Here is a 24,298-nt window from a genome sequence, read left to right as displayed (position 1 = left end):
GCACTACAGATGCCTACTATTAGCATCCATTGCACCAAAGCCTACACTCTCCTCAAAGTAGAACCTAGATCTGCCTAAAATTTAGACTGCATCCAGCAGCTTCGATCTGCCTAAAATTTAGACTCTCCATTAACTTGATTTTAACCTAGATCTACACTTCACCCCATAACGTTTTCAATTAAATAGGGGGAAATGAAACAAATGCGAGTAAACAACCGCTCCAATATAGCTCATAGTATAGATCCATCAGTCTGATGGCATATGTAAAATAGACACAAAACAAGTTTATATCCCTAAGCTTGCTTTCGATAGATCGAATTATGGTTCCAATAATATTCTTATGATTTCATGAGTATGTTACACCTATATCTACTCAAAATAAGCAAAGAATTGGCTGATTTCTATGTCAACCATATAAACACTAACATATTCCAGACCAACCAAAACAGTAGCAAATGAATACATTCACCATTTCAGTTATTTGCTTAACATTACTTCTAATCCCACTAGAAAAACCTAAAAGGTTCGTATAATAGTGGTCTTCATTACATTTTACAGTCAACAAGCCACTGTAAAACTCTATGTTCGACCACCTAGGATTACCATGGGCCAATCCAGGACCAGCTTGCATCCAACATTTGCTCCAGTAATTCATGTATAATGGCTCAAGCAATATTGACAACTGCCCATAGGTAAATGCATAAAAACACTGATACATTTATCTCTTTACTCAACGAGTACTTAAAGAACAAAATTACAACAAAGCCATATAAGAAGACCTAAATAACAGGAACAGCATAATATCCAACAAGCAAGTCTTGAAGCTCACAAGTCTAATCAGTTTAAGCATTCATGCAATTTCAATAACAGCGGCAAATTTGCCTCTCATTGGAACATATAAAACCACTCCCAAAAGGTGCCAAGTATTTATTTTGATGTCAAGAGCTGCAAAAACACAACAGTTGCAGTAGTACATACATGAGCTCCTGCTACAGACCACCCCTTAGAGCAAGCACAAGATGAAGGACAGAACCACCCTCGATGTTGTAATCCTTGGCAGTCTTGTCATCAGCAAGCTGTTTTCCTGCATATATGAGCCTGCACAAGGAAATGAAATATTGAGATGGGGCAATGCAACCCAGCAATGAGAGACACATCTTAAATAAAAATAAGCCAATATCAGTAATAGACCATCCTTCACCAACTAGGAGTTTTGACCTAAGCCACTTAAGTGAGTGGAAATTGCTCTCAGAGTTTTACATAATGCTCATCATAACAATGACTGCAAGGATATAATTTTCTTGTTAAAAGATTACAAAAAAAAAAAAAACAGAATTCATCTGCCATTGTGGAGAACACAAGATTTTGGTTCAAAATTACAAAATAGAAAGTTATATATTAGAAAACAGCAAACAAGAATAGAGAAGTTGAAATACAAAAAAAAATATAGACAGAAAGCTCAACAGTAAGCTCACAATGATCTACGAATATGCGATTAAAATAATTGCAACTGAAACAATTAAAAGAAATCATCTGAAACAAATGAAGGATACCCCTTGTTCACTTGAGATCTCTACGCCATGCAGTTCCAGTTTTGCACTAGGATGAGCTACAACTCTAAGGTTCAATCCAAATCTAATCAGTGCAAAATACAAACACAGGCCATCTAAATTATAAATCTGTATCCACAATAACACTAGGGAGCTACAAAATTCTCGGAGCAAAAATGTGGGAAGGTCAACTGTGTTTCATTTCACATATTAGTCAAACATGATCTACAAGAATGCCTAAAAATTTTAAGGAAAAAAAGAAACTTGGAAATTTCTTGCTAATGAACCAACTTGACACAAAAAATGGGTGTTTGTAGGGCTCGAGGGCCAAGTACATGATGAGCCAAAGAAATTGAGAATGCTCACCTAAATCATGATCTATGTGCATCAGAAGCACATATGAAAAAGTTTTTGGCCTCCCCCCCTTCTCTCTCTCTCTCTCTCTCTCTCTCTCTCTCGCGCGCGCGCACGCGCGCGCGCGCGCGCACTCGCGCTCTCTTTCTCTCTCCCCCTCCCCCTTGTGCGTTTTGGTGAAATCATACCAGTTTCATTTGGCTAATAACCAAACTGATATCCTTTGAGTCCATGAAACTAAGGAAGCCCGATCAGATCCCATGTGAAACAGCAGAAAAAATCCATCAGCTGCAATCTGCAACAAACCTAATTTCTGATTTTTATGTTCGACGGATGAGGAAACATAAAAGAGGCAAATAAATAACCTTCAATAATTATGTCCAAGATCAATGTAGCTGCTAGAAAAAGATAATCCGTCGCCAATTGCCAACATAGTCATTTAAAAGACTATATTTAAGAGGACAAACTGAAGGAGTATTTAATATTTTAGCCAGAATTTAGCTGCCCGCTGTTTGGAATCAATCTTCATAAATTTTTAACAAGAGCTAACTAAGTTTTAAAATAATCCAACAGAAAATTGCAAGGCAATGCATATTTTCCTTCATTAGTGGGGATGTTTGATAGACATGAAAATGAGGTAATCTGGGTATGTTGCTTCACCAGTAACCCCCGCCTATTATACGCATATTGTGATCAAAGTATCATAACCAATTCTTTAGTTTCCGCACTAACATTTGTTTCCCAGTATATACAATGTAAAACTGTTCAAGTAAACATCAATGAATGGAAAATAAAAGGTTGTTACTACAGAAATCTATCATACTGATAAACAAGTTTCAAAGAAAAAGAAATAAAATTTATCATCTGAAATTGCTCCTTAACGTACAAAATGCCAAGCAAGATCAAGTTTTCACATAAAATTTAATAACAGTAATTAAATGGCAATTGAATTGTAAAGAAATTTCTGTTAGGCATAACACAATATGAACTGCAAATATTAAAATGGAATATTAATTCTTCATGGAGACAAAATGGGCATAAAAGCAATGCACATTGAAAATAACAACTGAAGATGCTTCTGATGACATTGATGTCAAGAGAACAATAGCAGCTAATATAGATTAGATAAGATTTGCTTATATAAAACAAAAATTTCAATGAAAGGGTACCTTTGCTGCACTGGTGGAATTCCTTCTTTCTCCTCTACTCGCTCCTTGATCCTATCAATGGTATCAGTGGGTTCAATGTCAATTTCAATTTCCTTTCCAGTAAGTGTCTTCACCTTGATCATTGTTCCACCCCTAAGCCTTAAAACCAGATGCAGTGTTGACTCTTTTTGAATGTTGTAATCAGCTAGGGTTCGACCATCTTCCAACTGCTTTCCAGCAAAAATCAATCTTTGTTGATCTGGGGGTATACCCTCCTTGTCCTGCAGCATAATCCAGAAGACATTCAATCTAACATTAAACAAAAACAGAAATGCCTTTAATATTGAAAGGCATGAATCCATACTGATCAACCATGAAAATTGCTTTAAGCATAAAGCATCATTGTTAATGCTACAAAACAATATATGTTATATTCACATATCTTTTGGATTGAGTAATCACAGATGTCTGAGTTCTGTTAAATTAATTTTGTTAAATTTTAGAATATTTCTAGCTTAGAGAGAGGTTCCCAGAGCAAAGCAATTGATAGAAAATCCTTAAGCTGACATATGCAGATCCCTTGGTAGCTCTACAGATTAACAATTTTCTATAACCTCAATTTTGTTTCATAATCTTATCAATCATCTCTACAAGAACTTTACTGAAATTTACTGATCAAATTCATCAATATAACAAGCTGGTTCTACTTCCACATGATGCAAATAACAATTCAAAGGAAACAAGGAAATGTTCATAGATGCAGGATCTAAGTTACTGGAATCAAAAAGAAAATGCCACAGTAAACTTCAAAGAAAAGACCAATCAGCCACATTAGGTGTCACAGGCAGATTATCTTCAAAATAGTTACCATAAAATTAGTTAACAATGTATTTCAGAAATCAAATGTGGATACTGATAGCACTAAAGAGATGCTTTCAGGAATAAAAACATGTGTATGAAGTACACAGAGACTGGAGAGAAGGGAAGTTCCCTATCTGGACATGGTCTGGCACAAATCAACCAAGAGTCCTAGGACACCAATAATGATGACAACAGTGATCCCACCACTTGTTAAATTAAAAAAGAAAAAGTAAAAAGAAACAAGGCTTTATAAATCTTAGTAGAGCATTAAAATAAGGGATATGTTTCCGAGTGCATAATGTGACGAATTATGAGCTCAGCAGCCATGTCCAGATTACCCAAGGAGGCACATTTCTAAGAACATTCTTTAATCTTTTTCCTAAAAAAACCCTTCTTTTGGTTCAGTTTGATGAAGCTAAATTGACCTCTAGGTCAAGCAAGTATAAAGCAGTGTAACATCTGACCAGAATTTTCTCCACTAGAACATTCTATCTGTGACTGACGAACAAATCTGAAATGAATTATTTTATTTTTATTTTGTTTTTTGTTGGATTTCTTGAATTAATCCAAGATTGGGAGGATTTAAGTAAATAATATATTTAATCCAATGCCATCCTTCCATAAAGAAGTAACAAAAACAACAACAAATCAATCTTTACCATCCAAATGGAATCAACTCAACATATTTGCTTGTTTTGAATTGGTTCTGTCTTGCTCTGCCTCTGGAAACCAACCTTGCTAATTCTTTCATAGTCCAAAAAGAACTCCCAAATCTACGTGAAATCCATATGCCCGCTCCCTGCTTGCATGAACTTAGATTGTATAACCAATCAGGTACACTTTCCTTCTCCCTAACTGGTATTCTAGGTTTCCTAGCAAGGTCCTCTTCCCAAAATTGCATTAGTCAAGAATTTGATAGAAATATAAAGAGTTGATATTAGGTTGAGAACTAATCATCGAATATTCACAATTTGAAAACATTGATGGATCACCTTGTATCACAAAAAAATCCACCAGACCCTTTTCAGTCATCCTCCACCAGACTTCCAATTGTTTTCACTCTTAAGTTAGTCATCCATTCAAAGAAAAGAAGAAATATAAAATTTTCAATTTGACAAGATTGGGCTCACAAAAAGAGAGGTATTATCAGTATAATCTAATTGACAACACAAACTTGTTCAAAATAAAGCTTCAACTAAAATGTTTCTAGTACTCTAATGGTTATTTGCCATATGTGGGCAGCATGGAGATTACGTAGTGCCTATATAGAAGCCAAGCAGTTAGGTAGATTCTAGGCAGATTCTATTAAAAAAAAAAAACTAATTGCCATTTATATGTATTTACACATACATATATATAACTAGAAAAGTACAAATAAATCATAATAAAAATAAGGAATAAATACGTACTATATCAAATTTCAAAATATTCTATATACTTTCTGGGCAAAATATCCTTGCTACTTTTTCTCTCTTATTTCAAGTTTTCTACCTGCTCACCTTTGTAGCTGCGCCACTCTCTCTCTCTCTCTGTGATCTGCCCAAACTTGGGTGAATAACCTCAAAAGAAGAAGAGAAGAGCTTCACATGGAGATTTGTTTTGAAGGCAATGTTCTTTATTGATAGATGCTGAAGTGGGGTTCCTTCTAGAATTCCGCAATTTATTAATCTATGGATCTTATTCTACTATTTATTGCTCAAGGTTGGAACATTTTTGTTGGTTGGCAGGTGGAGAAAGGAATGAAGTTCTGCAAGAGATACAAGAAATACATGTATGCAAGGGAGAAGGAGCTCCCTAGGGTCAAATTGAAGAAGCATAAATTTTTGAAAAGTGCAGGAGAGGATTACAGTTCCAAGACCAACATGAAGGAAGAAAGCTTGACAAGGTAGCGGGCAACAAATGCCCAGTCTTTGCCAGGTATACATTGAGGAATGAATTTCATTTACCTATCATCATGTCATGTTGATTAGAATAAATGATTGCATAGGAGTGAAATAAATAATATGGTTGGTTTGATGTCTTCCAGCTTCTTAGTTCATTGGATTTTCACTTTGTCAGGTTAGCATTCAGTTTTGTTTATATCATATGAAAAAGACCAAAAACCCTCTTTTTCTATAATTGATTATGGCCATGTGGTGAGAAATCAGAAGAAAAGGTTGGAATGAGTGGAAAAATCAATATCTCATCATCTCCTGGAAACCTATTTTCTGCATCTTAGTTGGTGATCGGGTTTGACATGTTTTCAGTTTCCTTGATCTGTTAAGTTTTATTTTAATTGATTTATTTTTGTTTGATATTTGGTTGAACAGAAATGGCTTTTTTTGTGCTTTGGTTAAGTAGTTTGTGACATGATTACTTCATGTAACACTGACATTAGCACAAAAGCTAAAATTTGTGGAACTCGATATTCCACCACCTCTCAGAAACCCATTTGTTTCGTAATTACATCCCCTCAACCCATTCTCTTTCCTAAGTTCTTATCGTTCGCTAACTTTTCAATATATTCTGTTTTTGCCAGCAATATGTTTGCACAAAAAAAATTCTTTCTTGCAAAATTTGAACTCTTACTTCCACCAAGGCTATAAAGAAATAATGGGAAGCAAATTCCAGAGTAACTAAATCAGAATACATGGTATTGACGAGCAATTTCAAACTATTTTAGAAGAAATTATAGCAAAACATTTCTCCAAACTATGAAGGAAAACTTCCATTTGCATGGTAAATCCATAAGGGTTAAACTCGTTTGACTTCTAATCTTCTCCAAAAAGGATAATATTATGCAAACAATTCCTTAAAGCTACTTTGCTCACCTATATTTGCACAGCCTTTAGTTCACATTATCATCAGATGTCTTACCCAATGCCTTTGAATGGAGCTTTCTCCAAAGAGATTAAGAAATCTATTTTCTGCTCTCCACAGTGACCACAACAAAAATCTCATTTCTCTCCTTTTAAATTTATTTTATACCTCTACATTAGAGGTTGAAGGAGAAGAACTAATAGTATAATAATTTAGGAATACAGGACTGTGATGAAGTCTTCAAGTTCTGACCCAAATCCTGTAAAATTTCAAACAATTCTCTGCAAACTATTAATTATTTATGGCATTTTGGTCTCCAATTAATATTACATGGACGTATTCTATGCCCAACACTGCATAAAACTCCAGACCCTAAATTGAACCCTCACCTACATCTAACAGTCCCAACACAGTCCCACCTCTGAGGGAGATGGCTGGTCGCTGGAGGTAGTTCATCCTTAGTATAGTCCCTTTGCTTGTCATACCCTCTATGGTCCACCAACTGTATGCCTCTTTTTTAAAACTACTTTGTTAACCACCTTACAAACAATTCAACGAAAACATCTTTGAAGTTTGAACTTATCCATCCTACCTTTAATAGTAGATCAATTTAAAATAGAAGATTCTTCAGTCATTGTAGGCTTCTTTGCACTGGAACATAACTTATTTCTAGTTTGTTTAAAAAACATAGCATAAATGAAGCACATGTGCCATGTTTTTTTAAGGAAATTGGCTTCTTTGGCCAGCAAAAACAAAATCCTCTTTCACATACACACAAAGGAAAATCATTTCAAAATTGGATCCAACATTTAAATCTTAAATTCTTATATTGAATCTTCTCTCGAGGTCATCATATGTTATATTTATACAATTAGTTTTCAAAAAGATGTAAGACATATAACAAGAAAAAAAGCCCCGGAGGAAGAAACCATTCTCTCATGCCTACAACAAATAAAATTCACGTCTCAAAGGAAACAAAAGAAAATGAGCAAGATTCCTACACTAGAAGACCCTCTACATTTAAGCTTAGTTTGCTGGAGCAGAATAAATGAGAAGCTGAGATGATGGATCCCCAAAAAAGAACCTCTGAAATGCCAAAAAAATGTCCTCACAAACCAGACCTAAATAACAACTATAACAGACAGGGAAAAAGGGCTATCCCAGCACACCACCTTAACATGCCTCTATGACTTATAACCAAACCCTACCACGATATTCTCTCTCTTCTTTTTTTTTTACGTTTCCAAGAAATATGTTGGCATGCCACCTTTTGGGCTTGAATCCAGAACTGCTCCTAGCGCATGCACCGAAGAGAAGTGTGCCAAACAGCTGGAATATAAGTCCTATTGGCCTAACACCTAATTCTATTTGTTACCCAATGGTAACATCGCCTTCTTGGATTTTGCCTGCATGAAGTTATATATATATATATATATATATATGCATATAACAAGTGAATGTTTTTAAGACCAACATGCAGTGCTAGCCATAGTGACCTCCCCACTATGCATCCTACAAGAAGGCCCCTGCTGATCTGAGACGTTGGCGTGCTTCATGTCAAGCATATGTTTATGATTCCTCAATATATATTTATGTTGTAACTGCAGTACCATGAAATTATTATGGATTAAAACCATAATTAGAACACCTTCCCTAATGAATCAACGATTTTATAATGAACTAGCTTGCCGCCACCCTCCGTGGTGGAAAGACCTGCCGTCCTAGGTTCAAAACTAATATCTGATACCCTTCTTCTCCTCTCAATTTTTACTCTCACAAACAAGCACAGGATTGTGGCGCATCAAGCAGTCAGAAACACTCGATAAATTCCATTACATTAAAAAGGAGAAGAACAAGTGAAAATTAATGCATAACAATATAAACTACGGCACGATACAATTTAAAAAAAGAAAATAATCAAGAAACTTGAGAACATGACAAGATCGAGAAGAGCGTTAATTCGGTCAACCTATGATAGGTGGATTTATATCGTATCAAAAAGAAAAAAGAAAAAAAGAAATCCATAGGTAGGTCAGAACAAGCACGACCGTAGAGAAAAGAGGAATTTGGAGGGAGGAGGAAGAGGAGACCTGGATCTTAGATTTGACGTTGTCGATGGTGTCGCTGCTCTCAACCTCGAGCGTGATGGTCTTCCCGGTTAGGGTTTTCACGAAGATCTGCATCCTGTCCCGTCTCGGCGTTGTCTGGGCCGGAGTTGGGGGTGTAGGAGGAGACTTCTCTCGTCTACCTGCCGCTGGCGCTCAGCTGCGGCACGCGCGGTCGAAGCTGCTTGCGATTGGGTTTCTACTCGCCTAGCGGAAGCCTTGGCGGTGTCGCGCTCGGAGTTGGTGTTCCAGGGAAAATAAATAAAATATTTTTATTTTATTATCATGTGGTACTAATAATATTTTTTGTTTTATTATTATTAGTAAAAATGTATGTGCGAATTCAGAAGATCCAAATCAAAAATGATAGCTCATAAAAAATAAAAAATTATAATTGATGGCTTTCATCAAAATTATATTATATTACTTGAATATTTATTTTAAAGCTTTTTTAAAAATAAAAATATTTGATATGTAATTATATTAAACATTTAGTGGTTTTGAACTTTTTGAAACATACAATTGATATCCCATAACTCTCAGAAAAATTATAATATTGTTGGATTGAAACGTAGTAGAAAGCTATAGCTCTAATTTTGTAATGATTTTCTTCTGATTTTTGGAAATCTATCTTCTTAAGTGTCCCAAATAATTTAGATAGATAAGATTTCTTCAAATAGATGTAAAGATCTTATCATCATTTCTAGACAAAAAGTTTGAAATGCCTCGAAATTTTAATTGAAAACTAAAGATAAAAAACAAATGTTGGATTATTTTAGAAGAGAAAGAAGAAGAAGAAAACCTTTTATGTTTATTTGCTATACTATTTAAGAATGCTATAGGAAATATTGAAGTTCACAAACCAAGCATAGATGTGCAATATCCAATGACTATAATAGTGAGTTATAAGAGATGTATCTCTAGCTTCTAAAATTTTCTTCTTGCACAAGACTAGAGAGAGGAAGCTTGATAAGTAGGTTATGGGATGCTCAACCCATAATGCAAACAAATAGACAAGACCCTACCATGCCTATCCATGGTATTCCCACTCAAGTAACCTTTGCATATCTTATCATGTCACACTCTCTCTCTTTTTTGTGGTACACCAGCATCTTCAACAGTTGATATTTAAGATCCATAAAAATCTATATATAACCATGATCCTTTCAAGTCGATGCGTTCTTCCTTTTAGCTAGGTTTATTATGACAGTAAAAAGCAAGGCAAAACCGAGATCATAAGAGGGAGGAAGGAAGGAAAATTGGATGTTGAGGGAGCTAAAGAGTTATTGTTTAGAAAGGAAATCTAAGAACGTATTGGGATAAACATGGATTAGCCTTAAATAGGCATGATATCTTTGGTTCTTAATAGATTTAGATAGTTAGATATTTTAGATATTTTTTTTATAAAAAATTTTCTGAATTTTGAAGAGGAGTTTAGTTTTCTCTTTTCTTTATGTTTAATAAGTATAGAAATATTTTTTTTAGAAAAATGTAAATATTTCAGACAGATTTTGAAGAGGGATTTAATTTTCTCCGTTCTTTCTGATTTATAAGTATAGAAAGATGTGATCAAAACTGAAAAAAAAAAGGAGGATGATAAGGCACCTGCTTGTTATGTTTACGGCGGATCCACGAGATTATAGTAAAGAAAACACCCTCCATCCAAATTTTAATTATTTTCTATATCAAGAAACTGTAATCTTTATTCCTTCTATGGTACCTCCACCATTAGTAATAATTTCTTTAGATAACCAATTATTGAAGCAGAAATCTACCGTACCAACAGATGTTTTGAAAGCAAATGATTTTTACAAAGCGTGCTCAGATTTGGACCCTTCCATTTTAGCAAAGCCTCGCAATTCACGTGAATAGCACGTGCGGAAGTTTAGTAGCTATCCGCCCCCGTTGCACTCCCGGGCTCCGTTTCCGGCTTTGTTTAAACGATGGATTGGCGTCTGATCAGCGGTGGCCGGTGGCCCCGACGGACATGGCAAGGCGTCCAAACGGCGCGAGACTTCGGCGTCCCAACGGCGAAAATCACGCATGACAAAAAGGAAACGATGGCGAAAATCACGCATGTAAATATTTTCTCCGTGAAAGAATCGGACAGAAGGAATCTTTGATTTCACATTCTCGCTGAAAGTTATTAAAGTAAAATAACTTTAATACCTGAAAAAAAATAAAAAAGCTCCCCTTAAAATTTATATTCATTACATTTATATTAATAATTTATAAAATCTAAATTTACACCCATTATCTCGTATAAAAAATCAAAATTACTTATAAATGATAACTAAATTACAAAAAAAACACTAAAATTAAAGATACATTATATTGATATCCAATAATTTAAAAAATTTATGCTTATCTCTTGATGTTTGTTTTTATCCAATACTTTAATCTATAACTTGACATTTCGGTTCTGAGTGCGGAGTTGAGGACTGTTTAGGCGGACCTTCGTCACGCCCGATATGTCTTATGGGCCAGTTCCATTGCCCTGGAGGGGAACTCGGCCACAGTCATTAGTTGCATCCGGGGAGCCCCGAGGGGTAATGATTGTGTCCATCCTTTGCTCCGAGATATCTGAGCAATGGTGAGGGACAATGGGCCTTCCAGGCAAAACATATTTTCTATGAAGCTAATAGGGTTGCAGACTAGGTGGCTAGTTATGTAGTAAGTCACCCCGGTAGTACCCTGTGGGCTGAAGATGGGGAGTTACCCCGGGCACTCCGAAGTATTATGTTTTTTGATTTTATTTGGTGTATCCGTACTTATCAGGTATGATCCACCCGCCTTAGCCAAAAAAAAAATGGAGCCTAAATGCCACGTAAGAAAAAATTTAGAAAATGACCAAACTAACCTTAAATGATATAACATCCATCCAAGAAGGAGAGCAGCCATGAGGTGCCATGGGTTGGGGCTTAATGTTGATGAATTATCAGAAAAGAGGCATGTGCCAAGAAAAAAACAATTTATATCTCTCAAATAAGTTGATGCCTTTAAAATTTTCTATTGCAGGTAACTAATATCAAAAGTTTTATCAGTTAAACTAGCTTGTCCATGGTCCGAGCTAGACTATGAACTACAACTAATACACCCTCTAAAAAAAAAAGTTCTCCATACGTATTGATTTGGATTCTTTTGATGATAGGCTGCCAGAGCTATTATAACTCCATATGTAGATATAGGAATCATCATTCACAATGACAATGTTAAAAAATCATGCTTACAGTATTTGACAAGTAAAACTCAAAATCAACTAATAATATACCGGCATCTTCGATCTCTATGATGTGGGCGAGAAAGTGAAAACAAAACTTGATTAGGAAGGACATAAACTGGTCGGAAAGAATGCTCGTCGTCGAATGTCAGTTGAGAAGGAAGCTTGTCGTTGGCCGCTTGTCATGAAGATGCGCTCGTGGTAGGTTGGCGAAGTAGGAAAAAAATCCTAGATGCTTAATTTTAAAGTGAAGAAGATTCTTGAAGACATAATACTTCTAAGAGTTCTGAGGATTGAAAAAGTGAAAAAGGAATATTATTTTCTTATAGAGATAATTTTGACTTTTTATAATAGATAAACGGTTATACTAATACTGACAATTTAAATGGGTGTAAGTATAGATTTTTATAAAATATTGGATGTAAGTGTCATAAATATAAATTTTAAGGAGGTTTTTATAAAATTATTTTGGTAATTTTTTATGTGGTATTTGGATCGTATTAAAAATTAATAGTTTGATTAATATTTTGTTAAGCTATGATTTAAAGTATTGAATATAAATAAGTTATAGTGAGGCAAGCGTTCGTCTGAGAGATTTTTGTAATTTACTAAAAAAATCAAATATTATTAGATGCCAGCAAAGACACCTCGTAGCTCGAGCTCTTATTGGGGGGGGGGGGGGGGGGGGCAACTTAGCGACATGGCCTCCCGGGACCATTGCCCGTAAAATACTTCTAAAAGCCACGAACAGTGACCGTATCTGGCCCGGATGACACCTTTGGAGGGACGTTCTCTGGTCCGAAATTCCGAATGCTATAAAAGGTAAACATCCCTCCAAGTAACAGCCTATTTTCACAGAGCAAGAGGAGGGAACCGATGAAGTCCTTATTTTTCTTCCTCCTCGTGGTGTGGTCGCCCTCCACAAGCCTGGCCGCCTCCTCTCCTCCCTCTTGCAAGGCATGGCTCGTCCAGTCCATCCCCACCGACATGCCCCTCCTCCGTCGCGTCCCCGGCGTCCTCTCCACCGGTACTCTCTCTCTCTCTCTCTCTCTATCCATCTGTAAGCCTCCTAAAAAATTGGGTGAAAAATTCGAGGGAGGAGTTTGTTGATTGAGGGTTTGATCTGATGGGGACCGGGCAGGGGAGGTGCTGCGGTGGCTGGCGGGGAACGCGACCAGGCAGCTGGACCTGATCGCCCAGTACTGGCAACTTCAGGCGCAGCCGGGGAACCCGGAGTCGGGAGACTACGGGTACTCCGCATCCGAAATGGAGAGGTTCGGAGCCAATGAAGGGCGCGAGGTCTACAAGTCGTTGGGGAATGCGGCTGATCGGATGGTTAATATCAGGTAATCCTCCGCTTCAACTTCCAGTTTTTTTGCGCAATGGAACTGCATGCTTTAGTATCTAACTATGTTCTGTACGGTATGAGATTTTGGACCACCACCAAAAGAAATGTTTATACATATGTTGAAAGTTTTTATTTATGAAATTCCATAGGATTGTTGTCTTGGTCGTATTTCTATCACGTTCTTGTAGAAATGCTGCAAACAAGGGGGTGGTGTTGATGTCAGGTTAAGAACCTGGGATTTGAATTATGCATACGATAGATGTCAATCAAAACTTTGTGATGAGGGATTACTTTTCCAAAGGGAAAAATCGCCATTTTAACAGATACCATTTTATATTCTATATATTTCTAGGTCTTCTTTGGGAAAGCCTGTATGTTGGAAGGAAAACTGAAGGAATTTATGGTAGAATGAAGAAATGTATTATTTTGTTAGACGGGGTGTGGTGGTCAGACTGGAGGGCTTCTTAATAACTGGAGGATGTGAACTCTAACCCTACTTGTGTAAAGAAATGACCATGGATATGGGGTCAACCTGTTGGAGTAAAAGATTATGAAGAAAAAGTAATAATTATGTGATAGTGAAGAAAAAGTAAGAATGGAGTTTAGCTGTTGTCGTGTGTGGCTTTTTGCAGGAACCTTTGAGATCAATTTGAGGAATGTGCATTAGTACAATTTTGCATCAAATCGTCCATTTTCTTTCTAATTCAGAGGATAGGATGTGTTAAAGATGAAGGCAAGAGGTAACTTCTGTGCAGCTATTTTCACATCCTTCTCACAAATGGGGCATAATTACATGTTCAATAGTGTTACTTGTGATCCTAAGGACTCTTAAATTAATTAATTCTCTAGCTTGATTTCTTGTTTGAAATGCATACTTGTAGCAATTTCTGGAAAAGAATGGTGGTTGATAGAACTTGTTGATTATATAGAAATGTGATGAATGCTTAAGCTTAATTATCTTCTTGTTAATGCAAAATTCTCATGATATAGAAATGTGACAGAACAAGTTCCATTTCTTAGGCTGCTCATAATTTTATGTCATTTCTTGGGTAGTGAAATTGTATTATATTCATTGTTAGTATGAATAAGTCAGCTCTCATTTCTCTAGTATATATACTGGGAGATTTGGAGAATATAAAATAACTAAAAAGTCGGGTGAGTTAAAGACATGTTGGATTGGATTCTTATTGATGTCCAATCCTAGGCATTAGGTGTCCAAAAAGATTTTCATAGGTGTTGGTATGATGTGTTTTTAGCAAAATTTACTGTCTCGGTATCGGACCCTGTATTGCTACCATCCTATTACAATGTCGATATGCAGTAAGGGATGAGACGACGAGGCATACCAAGTGTCGGTATGGTACGAGTTTGCATACTGGTATGGTATGGTACGGACTAGTACGGTACGGTACCGATCGGTACAATAATCCTTGGTTTTTAGTTTTGGCTTTCTAGACCACTGAACCCTTTTTCATTTGTAGATAGTTGCTACTTTTTACTATTCTTTTAGGTTCCTCTATCTTATATATGTGCCCAAGCACTGTCGAGGCTGGCAAATGCTACTTGTCAAGAACATATATGTCAACTTGAACATGGCCTGGCCCGAACTCAGGCCTCACTTTCATAGTCTGAACTCAATATGATGGTAAACCCTTCAGCCTGAGCCCAACCTAGCATGACTTTGACAAAATCCCAAATTGCAGGCCTTCCTCAGCAACCTTGCATGTCACAAAGTGGAGGAGGGATGAAAAGAGGAGAATATGGGTCTTGAGCAAGTAATAGTAGTGAGGGTAGGGTGGTGATGATGATGAAGGGAGGAAGAGGAGAGCATGGGGAGGGGGGAGTAGTGGTGAGATTGCAGCTGCGGTGATGGGAAGCTGTGAGATGGTGATGGTGAAGGAGCCCACAGTGTTGAGAGAGGAGAAAGGAGGGAGGGGGGAAAGAGAGGAAGAGAAAGGAGAGCAAAAGAGGTAGAATGGACTTGCATTGCTGTGAATAATGGTATTCCTCAATGCATTGCTATCACCCAAGAGAAACTCTAGATGAAAGGGCAAGCAGAAGGAGTTTTTCTCTCATTAGTAAAGGGGAAAGTTTAATGAATGGGATATTAGATACTAACATATTATTATATAAATGATATTATATTATCGTGCTGAGTCAAGATGGGCTAGGCTATTTTTGAGCAAACCAGAGCCCAAATTGGCCCGTCGGGCCTGAAATGTTCGTGCAAGCCTATCCAGTTCTGGGCTGAGTAGGTTGGGTCATGCCAACCAGGCCTAAAATTTAGGTTTGCGTCCATAGGTTCATTTGGTTTCTAACATGTGAATATTGGTTGACAAGAAGAGTCATATGATGAATTCAAGAATTCATTTTGCCCCCTTCACAATCATTTAGCTAAAGTAGGAGCTTAAAAATTCTACAAATGATTCATGCAACTTGAATAACTTAAAAAGCGTCCAGTTATTTATGGGAAACTGTGGTTTCATGTTTTAGGATTTTGCAGCACTCCGGAGTCTATCCTGACTATGATCGAGAGTCATCTGATCTTGCTTCTGGAAGACCAAATGTGCAGAATGTGACCTTACTGCTTATCGATTGGTGGGGATCTGGCATTGTCCATGCAAAAGTTTGGATATCTGATGGTAAAGATATCTATATTGGTTCAGCCAATAATGACTGGAAATCTCTTACCCAGGTATCTCATTATATTCATGCACAAAAAAACTGATTTCATTTATGCAACGCTCTCAGTTATTCACTGCTTTTATCATATGCTTTATGGAGTATATTCACTCAAATAACCTAGATGACAGGTTTTCAGAATATGTTTTATTGCTTGAAATGACATGTTTGTTCCAAAATGTCACTTGGGACTGTAGTTTTAAGTACTTCTTTTGGATAACCAATTAACATTATATTGATTGACATGTTTGACTTGTATGCACTCCCCATTTAGAATTTAGCTTTATCTAATTTCCAAAGTACAAATTTAAAGCCTATAGAGTGTGGAATTCCATTCTCTCAAATATAAAATTATCGTATAATTTGCTAGCTCTCTGATTCCCAAATTATTCTCTAGGTGAAAGAGGTTGGGGTCTATCTCGTTGGTTGCCCTGATATAGCCAAAAGTTTGGAAATCTATTTCAACAACCTGTGGGAACTTTCATCACTGAATTCAGCTGCTTACACAAGATTAATTTGGGATGAACAAGCGCAAGTTTCCAGGAAAGTGCCTTGCTGGTCACATTTCATCCATTACAATGAGAGATGCAGGTACATTAGATAAGTGCAATCAAGTATTTATCATTAATCTTAGACTAATTTCTTCTTGTTTACATTGGTTATTGCCAGAACATCGAATTACCGCAAGTCTGTAATACTGTGCTTATGCTATTAACCTTGGTCATATCTTTATAATTTTATCTGAGTTATCATGTTGTTATATTTTTTTGATATAGTACATGCGAATTGATCTCTGACCACATCTACCTTGTAAGTCAGTGGTTGTTCTCTTGTAATTAAAAAAGGTCATCTATGAAAAAATTATACCTAATGTCCATTAGGTGAGGGTACAAAAGTTAGAAATGTTTCTTTAGTTAGTATCATGGTACGCCGCACCGTACCGAATCGGACGGTATGGGACATACCGTACCGAATTGGATGGTACAGAACATACCATACTGAATCGGACTGTACGGTACGTACCATATCGGTTTAATACTGGTATAGTGGTATACAGTATGGGGGCGTACCGACACTTGATATGCCGAATCGGTCCCATACCGTACTGTACCGATATAGGGATAGCATGGCACTGGTACAGGGCCCAGTATCAAGACAGCGTATCTTGGTTAGTATCATTCAATAAGACTCTTTGTGGTTGACTCCTTTTTAGTATCACTTAGTGCCAATATAATATTTCTTCATTAACTATTTATTCTTTTTCAAGGAGCATGGCTGTGAGCTGTGATTACAATTATCAATTTGCTGAACAAATCTGTGAGAAAATTATTATAATTTTCAATATTTGATAACAATTATATCATTTGCTGCATCATGAATATTAAGTGGATGAAATATAAATAATGCGACTAGTCTATAGATTGCTCCTTGACAAATTGAAAACTAAATACAACTGATCTCCTCTTAAAAGGCAACAAGTGCATCAAGATTTGTCATCAGGAAGGCAATCCTCAAAATTGTCTAATCGTATACGTTGGTCCATTTTTTCTTGAAATAGAACATATACCTCCATATGAGGATTCATGAAAGTTTGGCATCAGTGATCTGAGATCCAAGATGACCTTCTAAAGAAACTCTTACCATGCTTATATGCTAGGAACCAACGTACGCAATCTCGATACCAGGGACTGTACTAGTCAAGTTCTAGTACCATACTCTACCAAACCAACCTGTACTTGTTCAATGTTCCGGTTGGATACTTGTCAACTGCTTTTTGCCACTTTTTATTTTTTTTCTGTTTTTAAGTTTTTTGATTTTTAAGGTTATTTTAGGGTTTATGGATCTTTGAATTATGATTGTAAGTGTATCTTAGTATTATCTTATTTCTTATTGGTGCCAAGAGATGGTATGATTGCTTAATAGATGTATTATAATAATTAAACATAGATTACTAATATTTAAAAATAAAAAATGCATCTTTTTGAGCTTGAATATGTATATATAATTGATTTGGATTACAAAATACATACTGATATCTAGTCACTCATGGAGTGCCAATGTTGCTCGTAGATATCATGATCTTATTCATAGTCTAGGCTTTGGACTTGACTATAAACTAGATATTATGCCCACTTTTGCATCAGGATCTTGTAGACATCCCATGCATATTTTCCTAGATAATATGGACCTATTGCTAATGCATATCACCTTATTTTTAATGATTTTTAGTTGAATTAATAATGATTTAATTTATTAAATATTTAAAAATAAGATAGTTTTTATTATAATATAAAAATGGATGAAACTAATTCAGAAAATTCTTCCACATTATCGATACAAAATTTAAATTATATATATTTATTTATTTATTTTTGAATACTTTTTATTACTTTCAAAAAAAAATTGATTAATAAAATATTTAAAATATTAATTATAACTTGGATAAATTTAGAAATCTACCAGGTATACCCCTATATGTCTTTTTAGCCCACGGGTGTATCTTAACCATCACCTGTTTTTCAAATTTATTTGGATTAGGGCTTTGGTTTGGGTAGCCATAACCATGCCCAAATTTAAATAAATTACTAGTAAAATAATATAGCAAGTAACATGCATACCACCAAATATTCTACTATTTTTTAAAGTTTTTGAAAATTATTTTATTCATTGTTATTTTAAATAAAACTATGTTTTTAATCTTAAAAAATTATATGATCAACGAAAAATCATTTCTTCTTCAATATGTAGATTATTCTTAGTCCTATAGCATATCATTAATCATGCTAAAGTACAAATTTTGGCATGATTTCTCCTGATTTTACCAACTTTTGACTTGTTTTAGGCTTAAAAATTAAAAAAAAGAAGAATTAAGAGGAGGGAGGGGATTATACTTGATTTGGCTTTGATTTGGGCTTGAAACCAACAAAACTCTCTTCTTCCTTGATTTTTCCTCATAAAACTCATCCCTTCCTTGTACAATTTTTGAAGAAAAGAGAGGAGAGTGGCATCCCATGGTATTTGCTCTTTCGGTTAGGGAATGGTCCAAACTAACTTGAACAGAGTAATACCAAGTGGAGTCTTCCATTTCACTTAGTTTGGAGTGGTTCAAGCTGGTTCGCACCAAGTTCTAAACTGACAGGCCAAACCAATCTAGTTCAATACCTATTCGGTCTGGTACACCTTGAACCAAGCATTTCGGATTGGTTTGGTAGACCTTGCTAGGAACTCTACTTTTCACTTATAGCACAATTAGATTTGGTGCCAACTTGTAACAATAGAAAATAATATCTTAGTATTTGTTCTAAGGTTCGCCATCTCGGTATCAGACTCCGTACTGGTGCCATACTAGCACATTGTTAGTACGGTAAGGTACAGTACGGTATAAAATTTTTTTTGGTGTACCGAGTGTTGGTACGCCACTCATACTAGGTATCGATATCGAATTGGTATGGTACGGTACGTTCCGTACCACCCGGTTCAGGTTGGTACAGCATACCATGATTTGTTCTTCTCGTAGTTTTAGTTAAGAAGCATCGCTGAAGGTTGAACATCTATTTTGTTGCAAAGTGGTAGGGTTGTCAGTATCATACTTAAGCCATCTTCTTGAATGATAGAAGAATTATACTTAGATTGGGATCATGTATGTATTATAATACACTCACAAAATTATTAGTTATTGCTTTTGCTATACATATATGTTTGGATAGCTTGAACGATCATAACTATTACATCATTTTATTTTCTTTTCATTTTAGTGGTTAATATCTGTTTGATCCTAAATTCAAAGGGTTCATTTAGTGTATTTTTTGTCTAAATGAGCAATTGACTGAGACACTATAAGGTCTGGAAATATTATCCTGTCATTTGTTAATGTGTAAACACAATTGTATGAGATGATAGATCCTCAAGCCCTCCAGGATTACCCTGGCATTGGTTTAGAATGATTTGTATTTTCATTTTCTGAGCAGGTCACCACTTCCTCCTTCCATCGAGGTACCACATGTAGATGGTTATCCAGTATTATCGGACCCTTACATGTTTCAGATTCCATTTGAGACCCCTGGGTTTAGTACATCCAGTATGCTGCTTAACTCGAGCTATCTTTCATTTGCCCCACCAGAGGTAAACTTGAATAATGTGTTTATCTGTTAATAACGTGATTGCAGGTTATGATTTTTGAGTATTATAAAGTTATAAGAAAAACAAGTGACCTGGTAAATTATCAAATTAATTTTTTGCATCCTGATAAAACCATGCCACTAATCCTTCTTATGTATAGTTATCATTTCCGATCACACTCCCATGGTGCATCTGTGGCTGTGCCCAAGGTCCCACTGGACCTACTGATTGCGATCTATCCCTGCTATTGACCTTCATAACTATCTGCAATCCCTCTTTATTGGGTCCAGGGTTAACACTACGGTTAACTCAGTGTGGACAAGGATATCAAATCTTTTTTCTGCAGTGAAGATATATGGACTTTAGATAATTTTAAGAAAAATTTTCTAATAAATAATTTATAACTTTACATACTACCACATCAACTGTCCGCTGTCTACTGTATATTGGAAAAATAGTCATCAATGCTAGATTGGTCACTGGGCTAATCAAGAACCTTAACTCAGAAGATTGCACGGAACAAATTTACATCTTTGTTTGCTGAAAGGATACAACAACACCAGTCAGATCAAGCAACCTGCAAAACGATATTTGAAAATCTAATCAATATCAAATTCAGATTTGTGCTAGCTATATCAAGTCCAGTTTAGGTAAGATTCTTTTAACAGATGTTATTGAACTTTTCAAAGTTATTGTTGGGGCAAGCGAGATGCAGTCGTCGACTGTGGAAGGTGGGGATTGGTGGCTATCCATTGAGGGTAGCCATAGCTAGTAAGCACATGCAATTGGAAGGTTGGTTTAGTCGTACAAAAGACATTGGAGAGGGTGTGGGAGAATCTATCAGTTTTGGGAAGGGGAGAAGCTAGAAAATAGGCGTCTCATCTTTTTTTTACCTGGTAGCCAGTCGGGGTTTTGAATTTAAGGGAGAAAACAGTCCAAATCTATGTTCGGGTTTGGTCTAGTATTGAGCCTAATGATCCGGACTCTAGATTTGCAAACGAAGACTTGCTTTTAAATCGTACCAAAAGTTATATTTTGGCATCCAATTTTTAGTATTGTAGCTACTATCCAGACCTTTTGTCTTTTGGTTGGACCAATTGTGTCAAACAGAACTTTTCCATCTCTACTCCTATGGGGATATCATTCATTGCTCTTAATCAAATATCTTAAAATGATTTACCTTTTAACTAATTCCTTTTTATGTGGGTTCTACTCCTTAACTTCTTTGTCCAGCTAAAATATTTTTGGTTACATGAGTTCCACTCATTTCAATGATTTCAGCTGGAATAAAATAATATAAGCCCAACTCTCATTTTCGACTTCTTGATTTTTTGGATTAAACTTTCTCATGAATGATTATTGAGCCTTTCGAAGGATGTTCACAAGACTAAACTTGGATTCCTGGGTATGAAGTTGATTTAGTAACAATTAGGAGTTGAATAGCAAGGGTTAAATTTTGTAAATGTTATGATAATGTTCCATATTTGTAAAAATCGAGAAAAACTTTCCGTATGCTTCATCTAGTATCACAGAATAATGAAAATCTATAGATTAGTAATATATATTTGCAAAAAGTAAGGAAATGTTTGTTACTTTCATATGAGTGGGTAACTGCATATGTTTTTGGTGTATAAGATTCTCATCAAGTATAAAACTGTTTGATTTATTTTAATATTCATTCTCTTTTATTGGTTTCAGAATTTTGCATTTCTGTATTATAAATATCTTTCGATGATTATCAATGAGTTTCAAACTATAAAACTATACCTAATATGCTCAGAAGTTCCGAACAATAGAGTATGCTACAAAATGACAATTAATGTGCTTTGTTGACTCGTCTTATTTTCCTTTTACTTCTGTATTTTTTTACTTCCATTATTTTTTCAGGTAAACCTTGAAATAGAAGTTCTGAAAGTGCTCAAACCTTGATACAAACTATAGCACAATTGTCAAGAGGATCTATATTGCTATGTTGCAGATACCCTATTTCAAATTGTTCTCATCATTTATAGAGCTTCCTTTAACTTTTAAAACTGGATTGCATTTCTTGCATTTATGGCATTTGTCTTTTTATTTTACCACATATCACCTTAAGATCATTATCTCCGCTATGTTCATCATGCTCTTTTTTGAATGAAAAGAATATTAACTTTCAATTAGTCTACTGATACTACAGATATGAAAGATTGAAAAATGAGGCCAGTAATTGTAATGGAATAACAATCAACACTAAACTGCTTCTCCTTTTCTTTTATTTATTGTTTGGAAGCTGGGGAGGTATATTTGTACCAGAAACATCTTGTAATTTTAAAAAATAGCTCAATGAAATGCTCATCAATGATGTCGAGTCTTCATTTCTTACATACCACAGAAACCAAAAAGAACTATTTAGTCTAGTATCCTATGATGGAGGCTTCTTTCCTGGAGTTTATTTACGTGACATGTTATGCAGCTGTCATTTGGTACGTTCCAAGCGGATGAACATGCATGGGTGGAGACAATTAAATCTGTGCCGTTTGGAGGAACTGTCAGAATTAGTACTATGGATTGGCTTGGGCAATCACAGTATCTGAAACAAACGGTCTACTGGTCCTCTCTCTCATCTGCAATATCAGAGGTATGTGCTTTTTATTTGCTCATGCTTGTGTTCATCGCACTCAACCATCCTGGTTGCTTTGGGTATCATTTTTACATATTGATTTTGATTTTGGAATTTGTCTTTAAACATCACAAAATGCAACCTTTGGACCGATGTCTGGTTCATTTTAGTTAAAATCTAGATGTTAGCATGAATATGGCTAGAAAATTCAATACCATCGTGCAGAATAAACATCTCATAAAATGATTTCAGTCATGCTGAACACATAGCTCTTAACTCCATGTTGGTTCGGCTGTCTGACAAGCACTGGCTTGTAATTTTGAATAAATCTCATGTTATAGCAACATGGAAGAGAAGATGTTAGAAACTTGAGTAGATGGTCTTTCAAACCTCAGCATCATCCAACTACGGGCTTGGCTTTTCACATGACAAGTACTGGTTTGCTCGCTCGTATCCTTCTATCTTGGCTTTTCTTCTCCACTTTCATAGGAGATCCCTGAATGAGATACGCCTTCCTAAATTGCATCATACAAGATTGCCATAGTTACATTGCTGGTTATCTTTCTGTTATTGTTATATTTGCATTTTCAATGATTTTATTTTATTTGGATAATAGGCTAACGGTGCATCTCAAAACAGGTTGTCTTCTCCAGTAATGCAACAGTCAATGTTCTAGTGGCCTATTGGGCACATTTTATTCCAAACACTGATCAATATCTGAAGTCCCTCCTCTATTCAGACATTCTATGTGCATCTTCCAAATATAACCACTGTGGTGGTAAGGTTAATATCAAGTATTACATGGTGCCTGGTTATAACAAGACTGGAGCTGCCAAAAGCCAGGGATATGCTACTGGAAATATCTACCCTGGTTATTCCCGGGTCAACCATGGAAAATATGCAGTTAGTGACTTGCGGGCACACATAGGAACCAGCAATCTCGTATGGGATTACTTTTACACAACAGCAGGTGTGAGCTTTGGGACATATAATCCTGCCATTGTAGAACAATTACAAGAGATCTTTGATGCTGATTGGAACTCACCGTATGCTGTACCAGTCGAGCCATTAAAGTCAACTTGAGGTATATCAAAAAAAGGGTCAACAATTTGAGGGCCCCTACGCCAGTACTCTGAAATCTCAAGCAATTGTAATTATGGTTGTTTGAGAGAACGATGCGTGAGTCTCATTTTAGTTTAATAATGCATCAAATGTCTGGAATTTGCTCTTTGGAAATCTTCATAAAGATTACCACGTTAATAAGCTAATAATTCATTTAATGAAGAATGCAAAAATCATCTGCATATGTTTTGGCTTTTTCTCTTTCAAATTCAGAGCTTGAATGCGTTGCTAGAAGGCCAAGAAGGCCACAAGTGTTTTGATGAAATGACATTGAACGGTTCTTGTTTCTTTTACTATTTTTCTTAAGTCCTTTCTGAAGCTCTGTAAATATTAAAGGTATTTTCGTCATTTGAAATGGTTCTGTAAGGGTTTGGATGACGGATAGAGCAAA

At 35.9% G+C, this 24,298-nt stretch overlaps 2 protein-coding genes across 2 annotated transcripts; one reads left to right on the top strand and one right to left on the bottom strand.

Annotated features, from left to right (window-relative positions):
* Positions 1-689: 689 nt before the first annotated feature.
* Positions 690-9,082, bottom strand: LOC103696589 (ubiquitin-NEDD8-like protein RUB2). The gene is made up of 3 exons (XM_008778264.3): positions 8,803-9,082; positions 3,074-3,333; positions 690-1,098 (listed from the first exon to the last, which is right to left on the bottom strand). Exons 1-3 carry the CDS (start codon positions 8,893-8,895, stop codon positions 990-992), a joined length of 462 nt encoding a protein of 153 aa, XP_008776486.1. The 5' UTR covers positions 8,896-9,082; the 3' UTR covers positions 690-989.
* Positions 9,083-12,741: 3,659 nt separating this feature from the next.
* LOC103696591 (phospholipase D Z-like) lies at positions 12,742-24,100 on the top strand. Its single transcript, XM_008778265.3, has 7 exons — positions 12,742-13,064; positions 13,179-13,383; positions 15,879-16,080; positions 16,465-16,658; positions 20,036-20,189; positions 22,639-22,803; positions 23,425-24,100. The coding sequence occupies exons 1-7, from the start codon at positions 12,914-12,916 to the stop codon at positions 23,866-23,868; spliced, it is 1,515 nt and encodes a 504-aa protein (XP_008776487.2). The 5' UTR covers positions 12,742-12,913; the 3' UTR covers positions 23,869-24,100.
* The last annotated feature ends 198 nt before the right edge of the window (positions 24,101-24,298 follow it).

Source organism: Phoenix dactylifera, chromosome 7 (assembly GCF_009389715.1).
Source record: "Phoenix dactylifera cultivar Barhee BC4 chromosome 7, palm_55x_up_171113_PBpolish2nd_filt_p, whole genome shotgun sequence".
NCBI classification, from domain to species: domain Eukaryota; kingdom Viridiplantae; phylum Streptophyta; class Magnoliopsida; order Arecales; family Arecaceae; genus Phoenix; species Phoenix dactylifera.
The sequence above is the reverse complement of the archived record's forward strand: the minus strand, read 5'-3'. Positions and strand labels throughout refer to the sequence as shown.

Bases quoted from the DNA above. Each gene is read 5' to 3' on its own strand.
- LOC103696589 (XM_008778264.3), bottom strand. From the start codon at position 8,895: ATGCAGATCTTCGTGAAAACCCTAACCGGGAAGACCATCACGCTCGAG. The intron at 3,334-8,802 runs GTCTCCTCTTCC...ATTATGCTGCAG, and splicing joins ACGTCAAATCTAAGATCCAG to GACAAGGAGGGTATACCCCC. The intron at 1,099-3,073 runs GTACCCTTTCAT...TTCCTTGTGCAG, and splicing joins ATTCCACCAGTGCAGCAAAG to GCTCATATATGCAGGAAAAC.
- LOC103696591 (XM_008778265.3), top strand. From the start codon at position 12,914: ATGAAGTCCTTATTTTTCTTCCTCCTCGTGGTGTGGTCGCCCTCCACA. The intron at 16,081-16,464 runs GTATCTCATTAT...ATTATTCTCTAG, and splicing joins ACTGGAAATCTCTTACCCAG to GTGAAAGAGGTTGGGGTCTA. The intron at 20,190-22,638 runs GTAAACTTGAAT...CATGTTATGCAG, and splicing joins TTTCATTTGCCCCACCAGAG to CTGTCATTTGGTACGTTCCA.